This window comes from Gymnoscopelus microlampas, assembly GCF_963454915.1.
Source record: "Gymnoscopelus microlampas genome assembly, chromosome: 13".
Taxonomy (NCBI): domain Eukaryota; kingdom Metazoa; phylum Chordata; class Actinopteri; order Myctophiformes; family Myctophidae; genus Gymnoscopelus; species Gymnoscopelus microlampas.
Window position 1 is genome coordinate 40740203 of NC_139950.1, and position 15630 is coordinate 40755832.

Sequence of the window (15630 nt, forward strand, 5' to 3'; positions counted from 1 at the left end):
CACCAGGAAATATGAGAAAATATAAAAAGAGAGTTAACGGATGCATAAGACAAGTAAGCGTGGCAGTTTTACAGTTTTATTGCAGCTACCACCTGCATGAATTATAGGATAAAGGAACTAAGTATTGCTTGACTGTTGCAACTGTGATTCGAAGCTTTAGATGTTTACTGCAGCTCTGTTGATTTTACGACTCCAAGTCCTGCTGGAGTAGGCCGTGTGTACATGTGCACTGAACGGCGTTCGGAGGCAGTCTAGTGAAACGCACACAATGAAATCCGTGTGCATTTAACTCAGAAGAGTGCACAAAATGGAACGGTTCCATTTTGTGCACGGAGTTAAATGAACACTGAGGATTTATTCGACTGTGTAGCAAGTGGAATTAGGGTATCTTTTGTCTCTTCACTCAGACACATGGCTGCCTGTCTGTCTCAACACCGCGAGTGTCGAACTTCGCCTGAGCGTCAGGCTGGCTGTCACATATACCAGTGGTTCTCAACCTGTGGGTCGGGACCCCCAGGGGGGTCCACACATTATTTTTTTTTGGGGGGGGGGGGTCACCAGATGACAGTAAAGTTTTAAGGACAATTTAAGGACTTTTAAGACCTTTTTAATACCTCAGGGAAAAAAAGAAAGAAAAGACCATCACTGCATCAAAAGTAATCAACAAAATATACTATAAAAACTGGTCAAACAGTGGCCAAATTGCCAAAGAATATAAGAAAGAGGTAATTTTTTTTAAATCAGCTATTTTCATAATATTTATCTTTGGCACTGAGTCGAACTAAATGTAATAACTCAACTCCCACAATTCGAAGTGCTTGTCAGGGTGGGGGGTCCCCAGTTCAAATATGATTATCTTTGGGGGTCACAACCTGAGAAAGTTGAGAACCACTCACTCACATGTACGAGTGAACTCGTCCACAGTTGACGCCTAATGAGTCATCAACCGTCACTTAGACTTAGAGGAGGCCTCATTTTCTTGTGACGCTGCATAGTGACTAAATGAGTGGTTTGTTGTACTGTGAATGATCGCACAATATCTGCTCTTGACACTGCCACTCGTTTTTATAGTTACCCAAAACCTCCCAGCTGAATGAGAAATTCAATGACTGACGTTGACAGAGCCTGAAGTTCTTTTCAGTTGTATGAGCTCCGCGCATACCCAGCTAATTTCCATTCCTACCCGTGACTGCAGCTTGATTGCTGGGAGAGAGTGCCTTTTTCAGTGGCACGTTTTCATTAGTTTTTTTGGTGCTATAAATCAGAAGGTGCTTTCAGGAAAATAGCTTATTTTTCTCAGAGTCGGGCAACATATTATATTGACAGAACTCGCAGGAGTTGCGACACAGTAACACTTACATGAAAGCAATTTATTATGGTGTGGATTCATGTGGGACCTGCCTCATGTTGTGGACATAGGCTGTGCTGTACATGCATAATGTCAGCTGTGGTGAAGTAACGCCTCTCTGTGGTTACATTATTTTTAATTGCTGTAATATGCAGATTAATTCTCAGATATCCGCTGGTAGTGCTTATTGTAAAGCTGGTGTCTGCATGCGTGTCTGTATACTGTGGGTGTGCACACACTAAGACAAACTGACACTGTTTAAAGGTATGCAGTGATTCTGTGGTGGGTGCCAGTGTGGAACTGCGCTTAATTAATGAACATGCTTGAAGTGGTTTTGATGAATGTAAATAATTACAATAACTGAGATGTAGATTTGTAGATAGATTGTTTTGATGAAGTCCTTTTTATTGCGAGGTATGTTTTGCACATAATGAATTTGCATCGGTGAGGTTGGTGCAGTACACTGAAAGCAATAATATAGAAGCATCTTCCGATTATCTACAACTATTTACTCAAAATAATAAGACAAGCAGTAGTTAGAAAACATACAGTATACAATATGCCATCTACACTACAGACTGTAGAGGCTGTATAGCAATATTTGTGCATACATACATAAATGTTAATTATTGCACATGTTGAAAGTTTACACAGAAGGTAGTAGGATATACACTCCACCATGCACTTGTGTGTGTGAATAAATTAATTATTTCTCTGTGTTTTATTGAGTGAACGTGTACTTACTCACACAGAGGGTAGCAGTGTGTACATTAAGCACTTTTAACACTGGCATCCCTATTTTGGGAACAGGCAAAATTAGCATGGATAAGGACAACTAATCCTTTCGAACGTAGCAGATCTGCAAGCTTGTGATACGTGTTGTAGGGGTGTGCCGATACACTAATTTCACCAAACGATACGATACGATATTTGGCTCACAACTTCGATACGATATCGATACGATACGATACGCACTTTTTTTATTATGAAAATATATGGGGGAGGAAAAAAGTAAATGCAAAAAAATAAATAAATCTCAAAACGATATTTTTTTTCCCCAAAACGATACATATCGTCACGAAAACGTATCGCGATATATCGTGGGACGATATATCGGCACACCCCTAACGTGTTGTGAGAAATGTGGAACGGCTATTTTCAAACATCTTTGAACAGGGCCCAAGTGGATAATGAATGAATCGATTGTTTGTTTTTCGACAGTAAAGAGGAAGAGTCGTCATCGTCCTCCAGTGAGGAAGAGGAGAGTGACTTGAGGCAAAATGAAGAACTGTTTGGCAAAGTGGTGTGTGTGGAGGGCGTCGCCACCGGAGACAAGAGGAAGACCACGTGGTATCCTGCACTGGTGAGCTCATCATGTTGTTGTCATCACCTATCTGCCTCCCTACTTATCTACCTAGCTACCTATCTTACTGCATTAAAAGTAATCAACAAACTATACAATAAAAACTGGTCAAACATTTTCCAAATTGTCAAATAATATAAGAAACTCCTACAATTCCAAGTGCTTGTCAGGCTGTGGGGTCCCCAGTTCAAGTATGATTATTTTGGGGGGGGTCACGGCCTGAAAAGGTTGAGAACCACTAGCCTACTGCACCTACTTGCCTGTCTTTCTACCTGCCCACCTACCTACCTATAGTACTTCACCTACTGTACCTATGCCGGTACCTCACCTACCCCCCTGCCCACCTACATACCTACCTACCTACCTACCTAGAGTAACTCACCTACCCACCCGCATGCCTGCCTGCCTAACTACTGCATTCATGCCTGTTTGCAGAGTGCTCCCTCCCTTGCTGTTATGGACCCATTGTTGCTGCCTGGTCCACCAATCGACTTGTAGGATTGTGACATTTCGTCTGAACGCCCACTTACGTAACTTCAGTGCTGAGGCTGATGTTATTGGTTTAGAGTCAGACCTCACCTACTATTCAGTTGTAGCATGCTAGAGTGTGTTAGGAAACTACTGGTGTTGTTGCTGGACAGGATTTGAATTTCTGATTTGTAAAAAAAAAAAAAAAGAATAAAAAAAATACTAAACAAAACAAAGCGTGATTTACCGGAGAAGGCTGAATCGAGCCGTTTCTAGAAATTAAAGTAAACAGTGTGATGATGACTCAACTTCTCTGAGCCAGGAGAGGACTAAGTAGCTGCTGATAACAACTTTTAGTTTTCACTGACCTGTAAAGCAATCAATGCCCAGGAACAATGGCTGGATGAGAGCGTTTATCAGTCTTTTTTCAGTCCTCCTCTGCCACCCTCCCTGTGCGCTCAGACTCTGTCTGCACACAATGAAAAAATGGTGACATGCTATGTTAGTTTATGTAAGTGGTGCACACACAGAGCGACAGAGAGAGAGAGAGAGAGAGAGAGAGAGGGGGGGTGGGCAACACCGTCGCTGCCCCTTTAACCGTTACTGTGTAGTCAGCAGGGCTCCGCCTCCGAGGGTTTGTTGTTCTTGGCGTGCTGCGGCACGATGCTGCTCCACACCGCCTCCCCGTGGCCGGCCCAGGGAAGTACGTTCACAACCACAACCCAGCATTGTTTACACCACTGCCCTGAGGCTGGAGGGGTGGAGTAGTAGTGTTGTAGACACGTCTGACAGCAACAGAGGAAAAGTGCTCTCTTACACGATTAGTCACCTTACATCATTGTTTCTCAAAGTGGGGTCTGGGGACCCCCAGGGGTCCTTGGGGGGGCACCAGGGGGTCCCCAGCCAAATTAGTTAATAAAGCGTCTCAATAATTTTAATCCCCTTTATCCATATTTTATACTTTGGCTATTCAAAAATAGCAGATCTACAAGCTCATTAGCGCTATGAGCTTGTAGATCTGCTATTTTTGAAAAATCTTTTGTGCAAATCTTTGAAAATACATATTTTAAAGCAAACTTTTGTCACTCAAATCTTTGCTTCTCGGGGTCCCAGGAACAAAATATTTTGAAATAGGAGTCCGTGGCCAAATACCTATAATTTTGGGGGTGCTTGACATGAAAAAGTTGGAGAACCACCTGAACCACTGCCTTACATGACTAAACAAAAGCAATAAGTCAGAGAGTGAACTACACATGCTATGCGTGTTTGTGTGCTACTTTTGATTTACTTGCACGTATGCAGCACGTGCAAGAACAGGAATTGGCGTGTGACTGAACAGACAGTGCCCATTGTGTTACCGCAAATGCATGCATTATGCATGTATCGTGACACGTGAGCTTATAGATATAAAAGTACCGGGCTATTTTTGGTACTTTTACTTGACACTGTCACACGACAAAGTATAAAATAGGGCATTCATAAATAAATAAAAACATAAAAAAATGTAACATGGAGATACAAGGTTTCTGCCCAACAGTGGCGATTATATAGAAGACAGATGGAACATAAGTGAGAAAGATTGATAGAGAGGGAGAGAGAACAAGGAGAGCCTAGGAACATGCAGTCACTCAAGTACGGCAGGCAGGCAGAGGGAGAGCCCTGGTGGGACTGAAATCTCTCAATTGAACGGCAGCGCTGAAGCAGCTTCTAGCTGTTGTGCTGCTCATCAGCGTTGCTAAACGGCAGCCGGGCACGTTGTGAGTGAGCAGCCAAGGGGGAGAGATTGTTTACTCTCTTTTCCATTCACTGCCTTGCCCTTGCTTTGAGGACACGGCGTCTCTTGTCACCCCATTGTATTTTGCGGGAGCATCTTTTAGTCACCATAACTCTATGGGCCGTCTCATGCATCCTCTGACACTCTCTCTACCCCCTTGTCTCTCCCTGTATGTGAAAACAAGGTCATTTCCCCGGACTGCCATGACGACGTGACTATGAAGAAGGACAACATATTCGTCCGCTCTTTCAAGGATGGAAAATTGTGAGTTGTGCAAATGGTTGAAAATGCATCTATTTCATGTGTTCCACACACACACACACACACACACACCCATAATCATCTGTGAATGGGTTCCATAAAGGGATACTTTTGAAAGGTAACAGTGCTCTAAACTGTTTATCTGTGTCTGATATGCATATCAGGCAAGGAGATGCTTGAATGTGTCCTATGGGGAGATATTCTACAGTCTAAATTCTAAATCAAGTGAAGGTTTTGAGCTGACAACAATTGCAACCGCAAACATTACAACTCTTATCAAACCATTCTGGTTTTTGCATATGAAATAAACAAAACGTTGTCTGTCGGCTGCCTAGAAAGACCGGAAGATTTGTCTTGCAGGCTTTGTCTCTGAAATCATAAACGAACCTAGTTAGCCTGTGCTAGCCACAAGATAATCCAATCAAGACAGGATGTGTACAAGCCAAGGGTTTTGGCTCATCCTCTAGCAACATGGAACCATCTTTATAGGTTGTTTACTGATGACCATTCATCAGGCAGGCACATAGCCATACTAGAAGGTTGTCATTGATCTTTTTTTAAAACAAATTTTACTACTTAACATAATTAGTATACTGATTAGAAAGCTTAATTTGAGAAAGTAAATAAAACAGGTCTTATGGTGTAAGGTATACATTCCTTTCTATTATACTGTAATGTAAATGTAGAGTCAACACATTGTTCAGGTGTAATGTTACTGTACTACTGGCATGTTTTAGTTTGTGTCCATAGTTCTACCGGCTTGTTGAAGTGTGTGTCAATGCCAACGAGGAATTGGTTAGGACTTATTCAGTTGCTTGGTCCAGGGCAACGGGCTTCGATGGACCATCTTAATAGAAGCCAAGAGACGCGTGTTTTTCTACCAGAGAGCATAGTTTGTTTGGGCACTGAATTGACATAATACACATCCATTTATTTATTTTTTACCGCCAAGCTGCGATTTACTGGTAAAGCCAAGCTATAGAGTTGCTCACCCCCACAGCTTCCCCTCAGCAAGGAAGGACACAGTCAGATAGTGTTATGTATTCGGAAAATAGAGGTTCAGTATATGGGTCCCTGTAGGGGGACCTCCTCTCAGCTGGTGGCGAGTTAACTGCAGTCAATCCCAACACTGAGTCTTGCTCTCGCGTCGATAGAAACAGGGGCCACACTCAGCAGCGCTGCCTCTCCGTCTGTTTACATTCCATAGATGACAAACCAGCTAGACCTTGTGTCTCGGGTCTTGAGCCAGCATTCCTCATTAGACGTGTTGTGTAACCCGACAGCGTGGCCCCTTAATCTACCCAGAGACATTGCTAAAAGGCACATTACCAGTGCTTAAGCGTGCGTGAGGAGAACTTCTGTCATTAATAGTTTGGGCTGACTGTGGAGTTGAGTGGTGGACCCGATCAATTGGATTAGATAGATAAAGGGTGATTATTCAAGAGGGGGAAATGGAAGCCTTAATTCACGCTGAATCACAGGAGGTCTTAGGGGTCAAGTCCTTATCAGCTGTCGTGGCTTACAGACACTCTCCACTGTTGTAGACACAGTGAATCTTACACTCCACTCGAGATACTCACCTGAGTGGTGGAAAGGTTCACTTGAAAAGAAAGGCTGATGGGTTTGTACCATAACCCTCATTGTAAGTGACAAAGTCATCTGTGGATTTGATCTCGAGTTGCTATTCATGGCCACTCAAAAGGTCTGGGTTTGATCTTTGGCCCTGTAAAGTTATTTTCTCAAAGGTGTGTTTCAAGCTGAGAGAGAATCATAAAATGGGTGCCTGCCACCACTGCTCAAGAAAGACTGTTAGCCACAGAAACCCTGTTTCCAAAATTTTGTTAAATAATAAAACATAGCAAATCTACAAGCTTACAATGCATCTTAATGTGATGCATTGTGAGCTTATAGATCTGCAATGTTTTTTTGTTATTTAGCACAATTCTGGAAATTGGGTTCATGTGGTTAAATCCATTGACTTACATACACCTCATTTACCGTGGCTTCACACATGCTATTGTTAGAAATGGTAATATGAGATTTCCAATCAAGTTGCAAACGCTAATGGTTGCTTAACATAATTACAAAAATGCACCTGGAGGAGGTGCAAACCTAGCTCACACCAAAATCTGTTCTGCGTCTCTATATGTCATTTTGAACTTGATAGTTTGAACCTGATTGTGACCTTGACCTTTGACCCAAAAGTGAATCGTCCCTCTGGGCCAGCTTACTGATCCTTCCCATCAAGTTGCATGAAAAAAAATCCTCCCATCTGTTTTCAGTTTTGACCTTGAATTGTGACCTTGACCTTGTCGACACAGATATAGGGATTACAATACCCCACCTCACACCGCTCTGGGCGGGGTAACAGCACATTATATGGGCTTCGAATGGAAAATCAATTGGAAGTGAAGGGTGTCTGTTCACACTCAGAGTTGACAGTGTACAGGGCTTACACAGTATGCAGTGGCCTGCTACGGACGGTGTGAGTACATATTATTAATCTGGACTCTTTCATGTGTTTCAGTAACATGGTGCTGCGGAAGGACGTCCGAGAGATGAACAGCGACTCTCCACCAAAAGCTGACCCAGGGCTCAAACCAGGTGAGCAGAAATATAAGCATAGATCCGTGAACTTTTTTATTTCTTTAATTGACCCCCAGTTTTTTTTAATCATTATTATCACAGGGACTCCAATCTACACAGTAAAATACTCAGTGGGTTCTTTTAACTCTGGTGGAAGTGTTAAAAAACAATATTATAATAAATGTTCTGTTCCTGGATGGATGCTGGCTCTCAGAGTTACAGATCCGTAGGGGTCAATGTGGTTCCTAACTATCAATTATTTAGCTGGGGCCCCCTGGAACCCCCTCAATGACCCTTGGGGGGCTCAACCAGTGGCGTAGATCAGTGGTTGATGATGGGGGGGTCCCCAGACAGTGAAGTGGCAATTTAAGGACTATATCCCGGCTTTAGACCTTTTTAATACCTAAAAAAAATAAACACAAGAAAAAGACCAAAAGTGCATCAAAAACAAAAACTGGTCAAACATTGGCCAAATTGTCAAATAATATAAGGAAGAGGCAAAACTTTGAAACTAGCCGATTTGCAAGCTCACAACGGGGGACTGGGGGGTCCCCAGTTCAAATATGATTATTTTTGGGGGTCCCAGTTCAAATATGATTATTTTGGGAATGTGATTATTTTGGGGGGCACGGCCTGAAAATGTTGAGAACCACTGCCGTAGATTATACCTACTAGAATGTATTGGTCTCCTGCCTAGCATTATCGCAGAAAATACATGCAGAACTATAATGGGCGTTGGCACAATGAAGCCCGGGCTTTCCTGCCACTCTGGAGGGTGATTTCCTTCAACGGCCGTTACCAGATGTTTTTTTTTTAGGCTGGCCACATTGTTTTCTCCATAGCTCCCTTCGCTTCTCATAATTACAGTTGGACAACAGCTCTTCATAATCAGCCTCTTGGTATTCACAGGCAGTTGACTCTGTCACGGTTGTGACAGTTTACGCTTTGTGTAAAAAATAAATACAGGGGGGGGGGGGGGGGGGAGGCAATCCTCTGCCATGGTGGTTAGACAAAGCCCACCTGTTTCAGTATGGCTGAATGCAGATGCTTCTGCCGCTGGGCATAAAGATGGCACAGTTTTTTTCCCAGACTTGGCGAGCATTCCCCCCCCATGGCTGATGCGCAGCTGTTTGTCAGAATGTCTTGGGTTTTATTTTGTTTTCTTGTTTATACGGTCCCCGTTTCCCTCGAGACATTATAATGTCTTTGTTTTGTTTTTGTTTTCTTTTTTATATGGTCCAGTTTTCCTCGAGGCACTGTGATTCCAGGGACTAGTTTGTGCACTGTGTTGTCGGTGGCATTCTGGCACTGTCACTGTCACTATGGTCCACTTGGTTAAGCACTTGAAACCTGGCATCCCGATATTGGACATGTCGTTATAGGTTGACAATTTCAAAAAATGTCTTTGTCAAAAAAAAAGTAGTAAACTAGGGCTTATGTGTTGACTAGAGCAGTGCTTTCCGCTGGTATTTCCAATGTCTAGCGTACAGTGTTGCTGGTGACATGCTGGCAGCCAGTGTCACTATGATCCACTTGTTGAACAGCGCGGTGGTTTCCGAGCCAGCGTCTCACCCATCCCTGGATATGTGGTCATGGAGATGATATAGCCTTATTAGCTGTCATTGTTTTTGTGTTGAAAACACCAAATATTGTTTGTTTGTTTGTTTAGTCTTCCCCCGTGATGCCGGCCGCTGTGTTTCCATTCGGCTTTGTTCTCTTGCATCATTGTTCCATCATGGCACCCACAAGACTGTAGAGGATTTTGGACGTAGCACAGTGAAATCCTGAGTGTTAATCCAGCTTAGAGTTACAAATAGATAAATTAACTCAGGATTTTACTATGCATGTTGTGTACGTTCCCATCATACGCCCAGCAGTCTTTGTTTATTTACTCACACACACAAACTGAATGCAGCATAAACAAAATGATGTAGAGGCAGGAAGTGAAATATGTTCATCCAAGCTATGGCAATGTGTTGTTTATCAGGGTAATATTTACTCTGGCTGTCTGTTTCTCTCCATGTATATACACAATCTATTGGACTGTCAATCAAGTGAGCAGTTGCTCTTTCCCCTCGGGCAGTAAAACCCATTCACAGAAATAAAAAAAATGATAAACACAAACTGTGCCGCAGCCGTTCATATTTTATTGGTACCACCTGGTTTCTTCCACTATATTTACACATCATAGTACACAGCATGATATATATTCTTACATTTTATATCAGGAGTTATGAGGGGGGTTGCGAAAAGGTCATCAACGCATTCGTTATCTCTGTTCTGTTAATATATCCTGTTACTTTGGGACATTTTTCATTAAGATCCTATGGCCTGTGTGAGAAGCAAAATAAACGTTGCTAGGTTACCATTCCAGCACTCGATTGTAAATAAGAAACACTGAAGTTATGGCACGTTGTGAGCTTGTAGCTTTTCAAATAGCCGATGTATGTAGGGTTAAAGTGGTTAAACTGTTTTTGATTTAGCTGGGGGTCCCCCTGGAAACCCCTCAAGGACCACTGGGGGTCCCGGACCCCACTTTGAGAAACACTGATTCAGCTATTGAGTGTTAATGTGAATGTGTGTGTGTGTGTGTGTGTGGTGTTTGACAGCGCTGGACGCGGCGCTGGAGTTCCAGCGACACTCATCGGTGCCCGGCTCCTGGAGGACGGAGGTGAAAGAGGAGAGCTCTAGCAGTGATGAAGATGATGACGAGGAAGAGGAGGAGCCGGAAGAAGATGCCAACAGCGAAGAGGAGGTAACTGTCAAGTACAGTGTACAGTACCAGTGTTGATTTTGTCAAATGACAAAAAGTGTCTGTCGACTAACTTTTTTCACTTACGAAAACGAAATAAAAACTAAGCTACGATGACTAACACTAAGACTGAATATACTGACAATTTCGTCAGCAAATAAGAACTAGACTAAAATGTTAGGGAGGGACTAGTGGAGAAGAGATCCAGTAGAACTAAGTCGCAGCGCGACGCGTTGTGAGCTTGTAGATCAGCTATTTTTGGCATGCAGCTAAGTGAAAACCAGCCATTTCGATGGCATCACGGCCTGCCAAAAATATATTTTAACTAAAACTAAACAAAATCATCACTGATGTACACAGTAAAATCCTCAGTGTTCAATCTATCCATTTGTATCACGTGAGAGTGTACAAAATGGAACCAAAAAGATGAATTAACACTCAGGGGTTTTACAGTGGGTGAAAATTAGTTCCAATCGCAGTCTTCCCCCTTGGCAGTGGAACCTAACTGTTCGCTTCCTACTTCCCGTCTGTAGGAGGAAATTGAGCCGTTCCCAGAGGAGAGGGAGAACTTCCTACAGCAGCTCTACAAGTTCATGGAGGATAGAGGTAAGCCTGATGCTAAGTGATCATTAACTGATCATTTTGTCGGTAATATTCATTTCAGTTTGTTTGCACAGGAGGACAAGGCCATAATCAAGTATATAGAAACTAAATTATACCAAACAAATCCTATTTCAATTGCAATGTATGTCTGTATGTCTCTCTCACCTCTAATTATATTAGTAGGTTATTTATTTATTCATTTAAGTTTACCACTTAAACATAATTATACTTAGTCCTGTACTTGTACCCCTCCTTTCTTCCCTCTATAACAAACTCTTTGGCAAAAATAGCTCATCTGCAAGCTCACAAGGCATCGCAAGGTGACACTTAGTGAGCTTGTAGATTGTCTATTTCCGCCAAATGTTTGCCTATTTTCGCTGAATGTTGCCTATTATGACATGGCCGAAATAGGGATGCCCATAGAAATTAAAAGAAAGGTGGTAATACAAGTAAGATGAAAATCTATATAGTTGTGTGTATATATAACTTTTTTCATTCTGTCTCTCTATTGAAATGAATTACGCGATTGACTGATCCACATACAGAAAGTATTTAAACTCTGTAGTACTGTTTCCCAAACAGTGGGTCGGGACCCATGTTTGGGTCACGGACCAATTTCTATGGGTCGCGAGTTAATATCCCCTTTTTTCGTTTCCTACATAAAAAATGTTATATATATATATTATTTCAAAAGATTTAAAAACTTTTAAACAAAATAAATCACAACTTTTCATCAATTAAAAACAATTCCAACAAGTATTTCATAAATAAATAAAAAAAATCTATTAATTTTCTTGAATTAATTAAAAATAAAAAACGAGTTTGCGTCCCGGGCAAACGTCCAATTTCTCTTTTGGGTCTTGAGCTAAAAAGTTTGGGAACCAGTGCTCTATAGTATAGCATTGTGGTGATGATCAAACCCTCTGGTGCTTCTCTCTCCTGCAGGAACTGCAATCAACAAGCGGCCTGTGCTTGGCTACAGGAACCTCAATCTCTTTAAGCTCCACAGGCTGGTGCACAAACTGGGAGGCTTCCACAATGTAAGTGCTGCACTGGCACCTTTAATCCATTAAGACCGGGAACGCATCTGTGTCATTTTAAGATTTCTTTGGCTATTCAAAAAAGAGCAGATATACAACAACATTTTTAACTGTGCTTCTAGGGGTCCCTGGAACATATTTTGAGATGGGGGTCAACGGCCAAATACATATTATTTTGGGGGTCCTTGACATGGAAAGGTTGGACCACCACTGATATAGCAACATACTGTTAGGATTTAGAATCATTTTTTAGATATGTATTTGGCCGCAAAAACGATTTGTTCCAGGGAACCCCATGGAGCAAAGATTTGAGTTGTTCTCTTTAAAAATATATATATTCAAAGATTTACACAAAAGTTCCACGATAAAAAAAATTAAATGCAGATCTACGAGCTTGTATATCTGCTATTTTTGAATAGCCAAATAAATCTTAAAATGACACAGATGCGTTCCTGGGTTGAATGGGTTAACCTGCCTAGTTTGATTTTGCTCGCCACTTTCCAGCTTTTGATGCAGCGTCGACTCTGAAACTTTTTTTCCCTCCCTTTTTGTATGCATTTCCTTTTGTCCAAGCAGATCGAGAGCGGTTCCGTTTGGAAGCAGGTTTATCAGGACCTCGGGATCCCTGTGCTCAATTCAGCCGCCGGCTACAATGTCAAATGCGCTTACCGCAAGTAAGTACATGCACTTTATTCCTCCATGTCTCCCTGTGGCAGTGAGCGCGGTTTGGACAGACACAGCTTCTGTTCTCTCCTCCTACGCTTGCTGATTCTTCACCAACTCAAGGACAGACGTGCAGCTTAACCTGCATGGCACCCGTGTGAAGCCCTTCAAGGTTTTTCTGCACTGTACTTGCACTTTCCCTTGCATATATACAGCTTCTGATTTAAATCGACTCAACCTTAAAAGCCCTGCAGGGACAGCCAAGCAGATAACTCAGTTTTCTTATTCGCAGACCAGGAACACTTCAAAACCCAGAGTCTTAATTTGACTAACACTCTGGGTTTTGCAGTGAATTATGTATGGAAAATATGCATTATTTGCCAGGAGTATGACGGCCATAGGTATAAATCCCCCCATGTGTCGAAGTGTCCCTGAGCAAGACATTTAACCCCTAGGACAAATTTAACTTATGTGCAAATATATAGTGATGAAAAATCCCCCATGGAGTGGGGACCAAATTATTATTATGATTAAAAAACGAGGCCCTTTCGGGCGTGTTGACTGGGAACGGGTGTGTGTGTGTTCTTTTGCAAAGGTACCTGTTAGGATTTGAGGAGTACTGCACCTCCACGGCCATTACCTTCCGGATGGACCTGCCGTTGAAACGGGGGCCTAAAGGGGAGGTGAAGCCTGAAGGGGAGGCCGGGTGTGCCGCCCCCGCGGTTTCCTCCTGCCCCGGGGAAGAGCAGAACGTTCACCTGGAGGACGAGCCCAGCAGCGTTCAGCCTGCAGTCTGCAAGGTGCATATGCTCCCCTCCACTTTGCATGTCACTGAAATGCTACAGATTCCTCTGACTAGAACCTGACCGTTGCCACATTTTTGGGGTTTGATGCGGATCCCGATTTTAGAGAGTCTCCTAGACCACCGATTACTGATGGTTTGACCGATTTAGTCAAAGTTAAAGTATCTATTTTAGAACATTTAACTTATAAGCAAAATAATAAAATACCTACAATGACATTTCCCAAATTAGGGACGCTAGGGTATAAGTGGTTCAAAATTAGGGCACATAGGCTGCACAATTGATGATAACGATGTCATTAGAATAGTAAAATAATCGCTGATATATCGATTCTGGCTCTACATCTCATGTAAAAGCTGTTATTATTTATTTCCCTGCGCTTTTTGTCATATGCACGACATGTCCCTCATTTATAAGATATGATTCTTCTGACCACCCTGCTCCGATAGTCGAAGTGAAAGAAGAAAAGAAAATCCATCATAAAATAATCTCTCTCCCACAGGAAGAGAAAACGGAATCAGGCCGAAGCAAAATGGAGGCTGAGACATCAAAGCCAGAGGGAAAAGATGCAGGGAATAACAATGAAGAGGAAGATGAGGGCTCCCGCAAGGGAGACGCGGACGAGGGCCCGTCGGCGGTGGCGGCGACGACGCACCACCTCGGAGCCGAAGACGTCAAGCAGGAGCCCGAGGAAGAGGTGGAGGGCAAGGACAACTCTGGGTAGGTGGTCCTGAGTGGTGGTACCCCCGCCCCCCCCCCCCCCCCCCCCCCCCCCGCCTCCTAGAATAGGGTGTAGTGGTAATGATATCATCAGTGCACGTACGTGCACACAAACACACACTAGGTCCCTGGTCTCGCCTCAGCTCACAGGGTAACTGAATCATAACGCAGTAGAGTGTCATACAATCTGGCATCAATACTGTATGTACGGCAATTGGAAGTGTCATGAGGATGTTTTCCTGACAAACCTGGCAAAAGCATATGTATATACACATACACATACACAGTATATATATATATATACTATTGTATATAACTTTGTGCCAATGCAGATATTACAGATATAATACCCTGTCGGCTGATGAGATAGATGATAGAGGTTGACACCCTTCCTCTTCCTACCTGCTCTTTAACCAGCATCTTAACCACTTTAGACAGAGGAGCAGCCCCCCCCCCTCTCTCTCTCTCTCTCTCTCTCTCTCTCTCTCTCTCTCTCTCTCAATCTCTCTCTATCGCCTACTGCCTGCTGTGCCACTATTGTTCTTCATGGCTTGGTTTCCACCAGTCTGCAGAGGCAACTGAGAGCTGCCAGTCCAGTTTGTCTCTTTCCTTGCTCTGCTGCATGTCTCTCTTCCCATATCTGTCTGTCCCTCTCTGGCTCTCCCATCATTTTGTCTCTGTTGGTCTTATCTCCATTTCATTCTCTCTCTCTCTCTCTCTCTCTCGATCACTTACTGTCTATCTCCACTCACGCACTTGTCACTCTCTCCCTCTCTGTCTGTCTCGCTCTGTCTCTGTTTCTCCCTCTCTCTCCCTAACTCCTGCTAGGAGTTCTTGGCTCTCTTAGACAGCTTAGCCCCCACCCACCCACACACGCACACACACACACACACACACACACACACACACACACACACACACACACACACACACACACACACACACACACACACACACACACACACACACACACACACACACACACACACACATACACACACACACACCGCAGAGTCCTCTGTGAAAAAAGAAATGGCCGTGCGCTACTTCTATTTCCTGCTGCACAGATCTTTACCAAAGCTCTCTCTGCACCGGCTCACTCTGTCTTCTGTCATTTTGTGGCTTCTGATTGTTCAGCTTTATTTCAGTGTTCCATGTCAGTAGGTGTCGCCGCTGGTGCGTTTATAACACAGCCTAAAAGGAAGATGGTAGATTGAAGACTGCATCCTTCCGGAAGGACAGTTGAGTT

General features: G+C 43.1%; 1 protein-coding gene across 3 annotated transcripts in view; it reads left to right on the forward strand.

Moving 5' to 3' along the window:
- The window catches only part of arid4b (AT-rich interaction domain 4B), a 50374-nt gene that overhangs the window by 24529 nt on the left and 10215 nt on the right, over window positions 1-15630 (forward strand). For all 3 annotated transcript variants that reach the window (XM_084077309.1, XM_084077310.1, XM_084077311.1), the window contains exons 8-16: window positions 2570-2711; window positions 5138-5217; window positions 7742-7818; window positions 10410-10555; window positions 11086-11158; window positions 12101-12195; window positions 12772-12869; window positions 13454-13658; window positions 14164-14381. In XM_084077309.1, coding sequence (XP_083933435.1) covers window positions 2570-2711; window positions 5138-5217; window positions 7742-7818; window positions 10410-10555; window positions 11086-11158; window positions 12101-12195; window positions 12772-12869; window positions 13454-13658; window positions 14164-14381 — 1134 coding nt within the window. The remainder of the gene's footprint in view (window positions 1-2569; window positions 2712-5137; window positions 5218-7741; window positions 7819-10409; window positions 10556-11085; window positions 11159-12100; window positions 12196-12771; window positions 12870-13453; window positions 13659-14163; window positions 14382-15630) is intronic.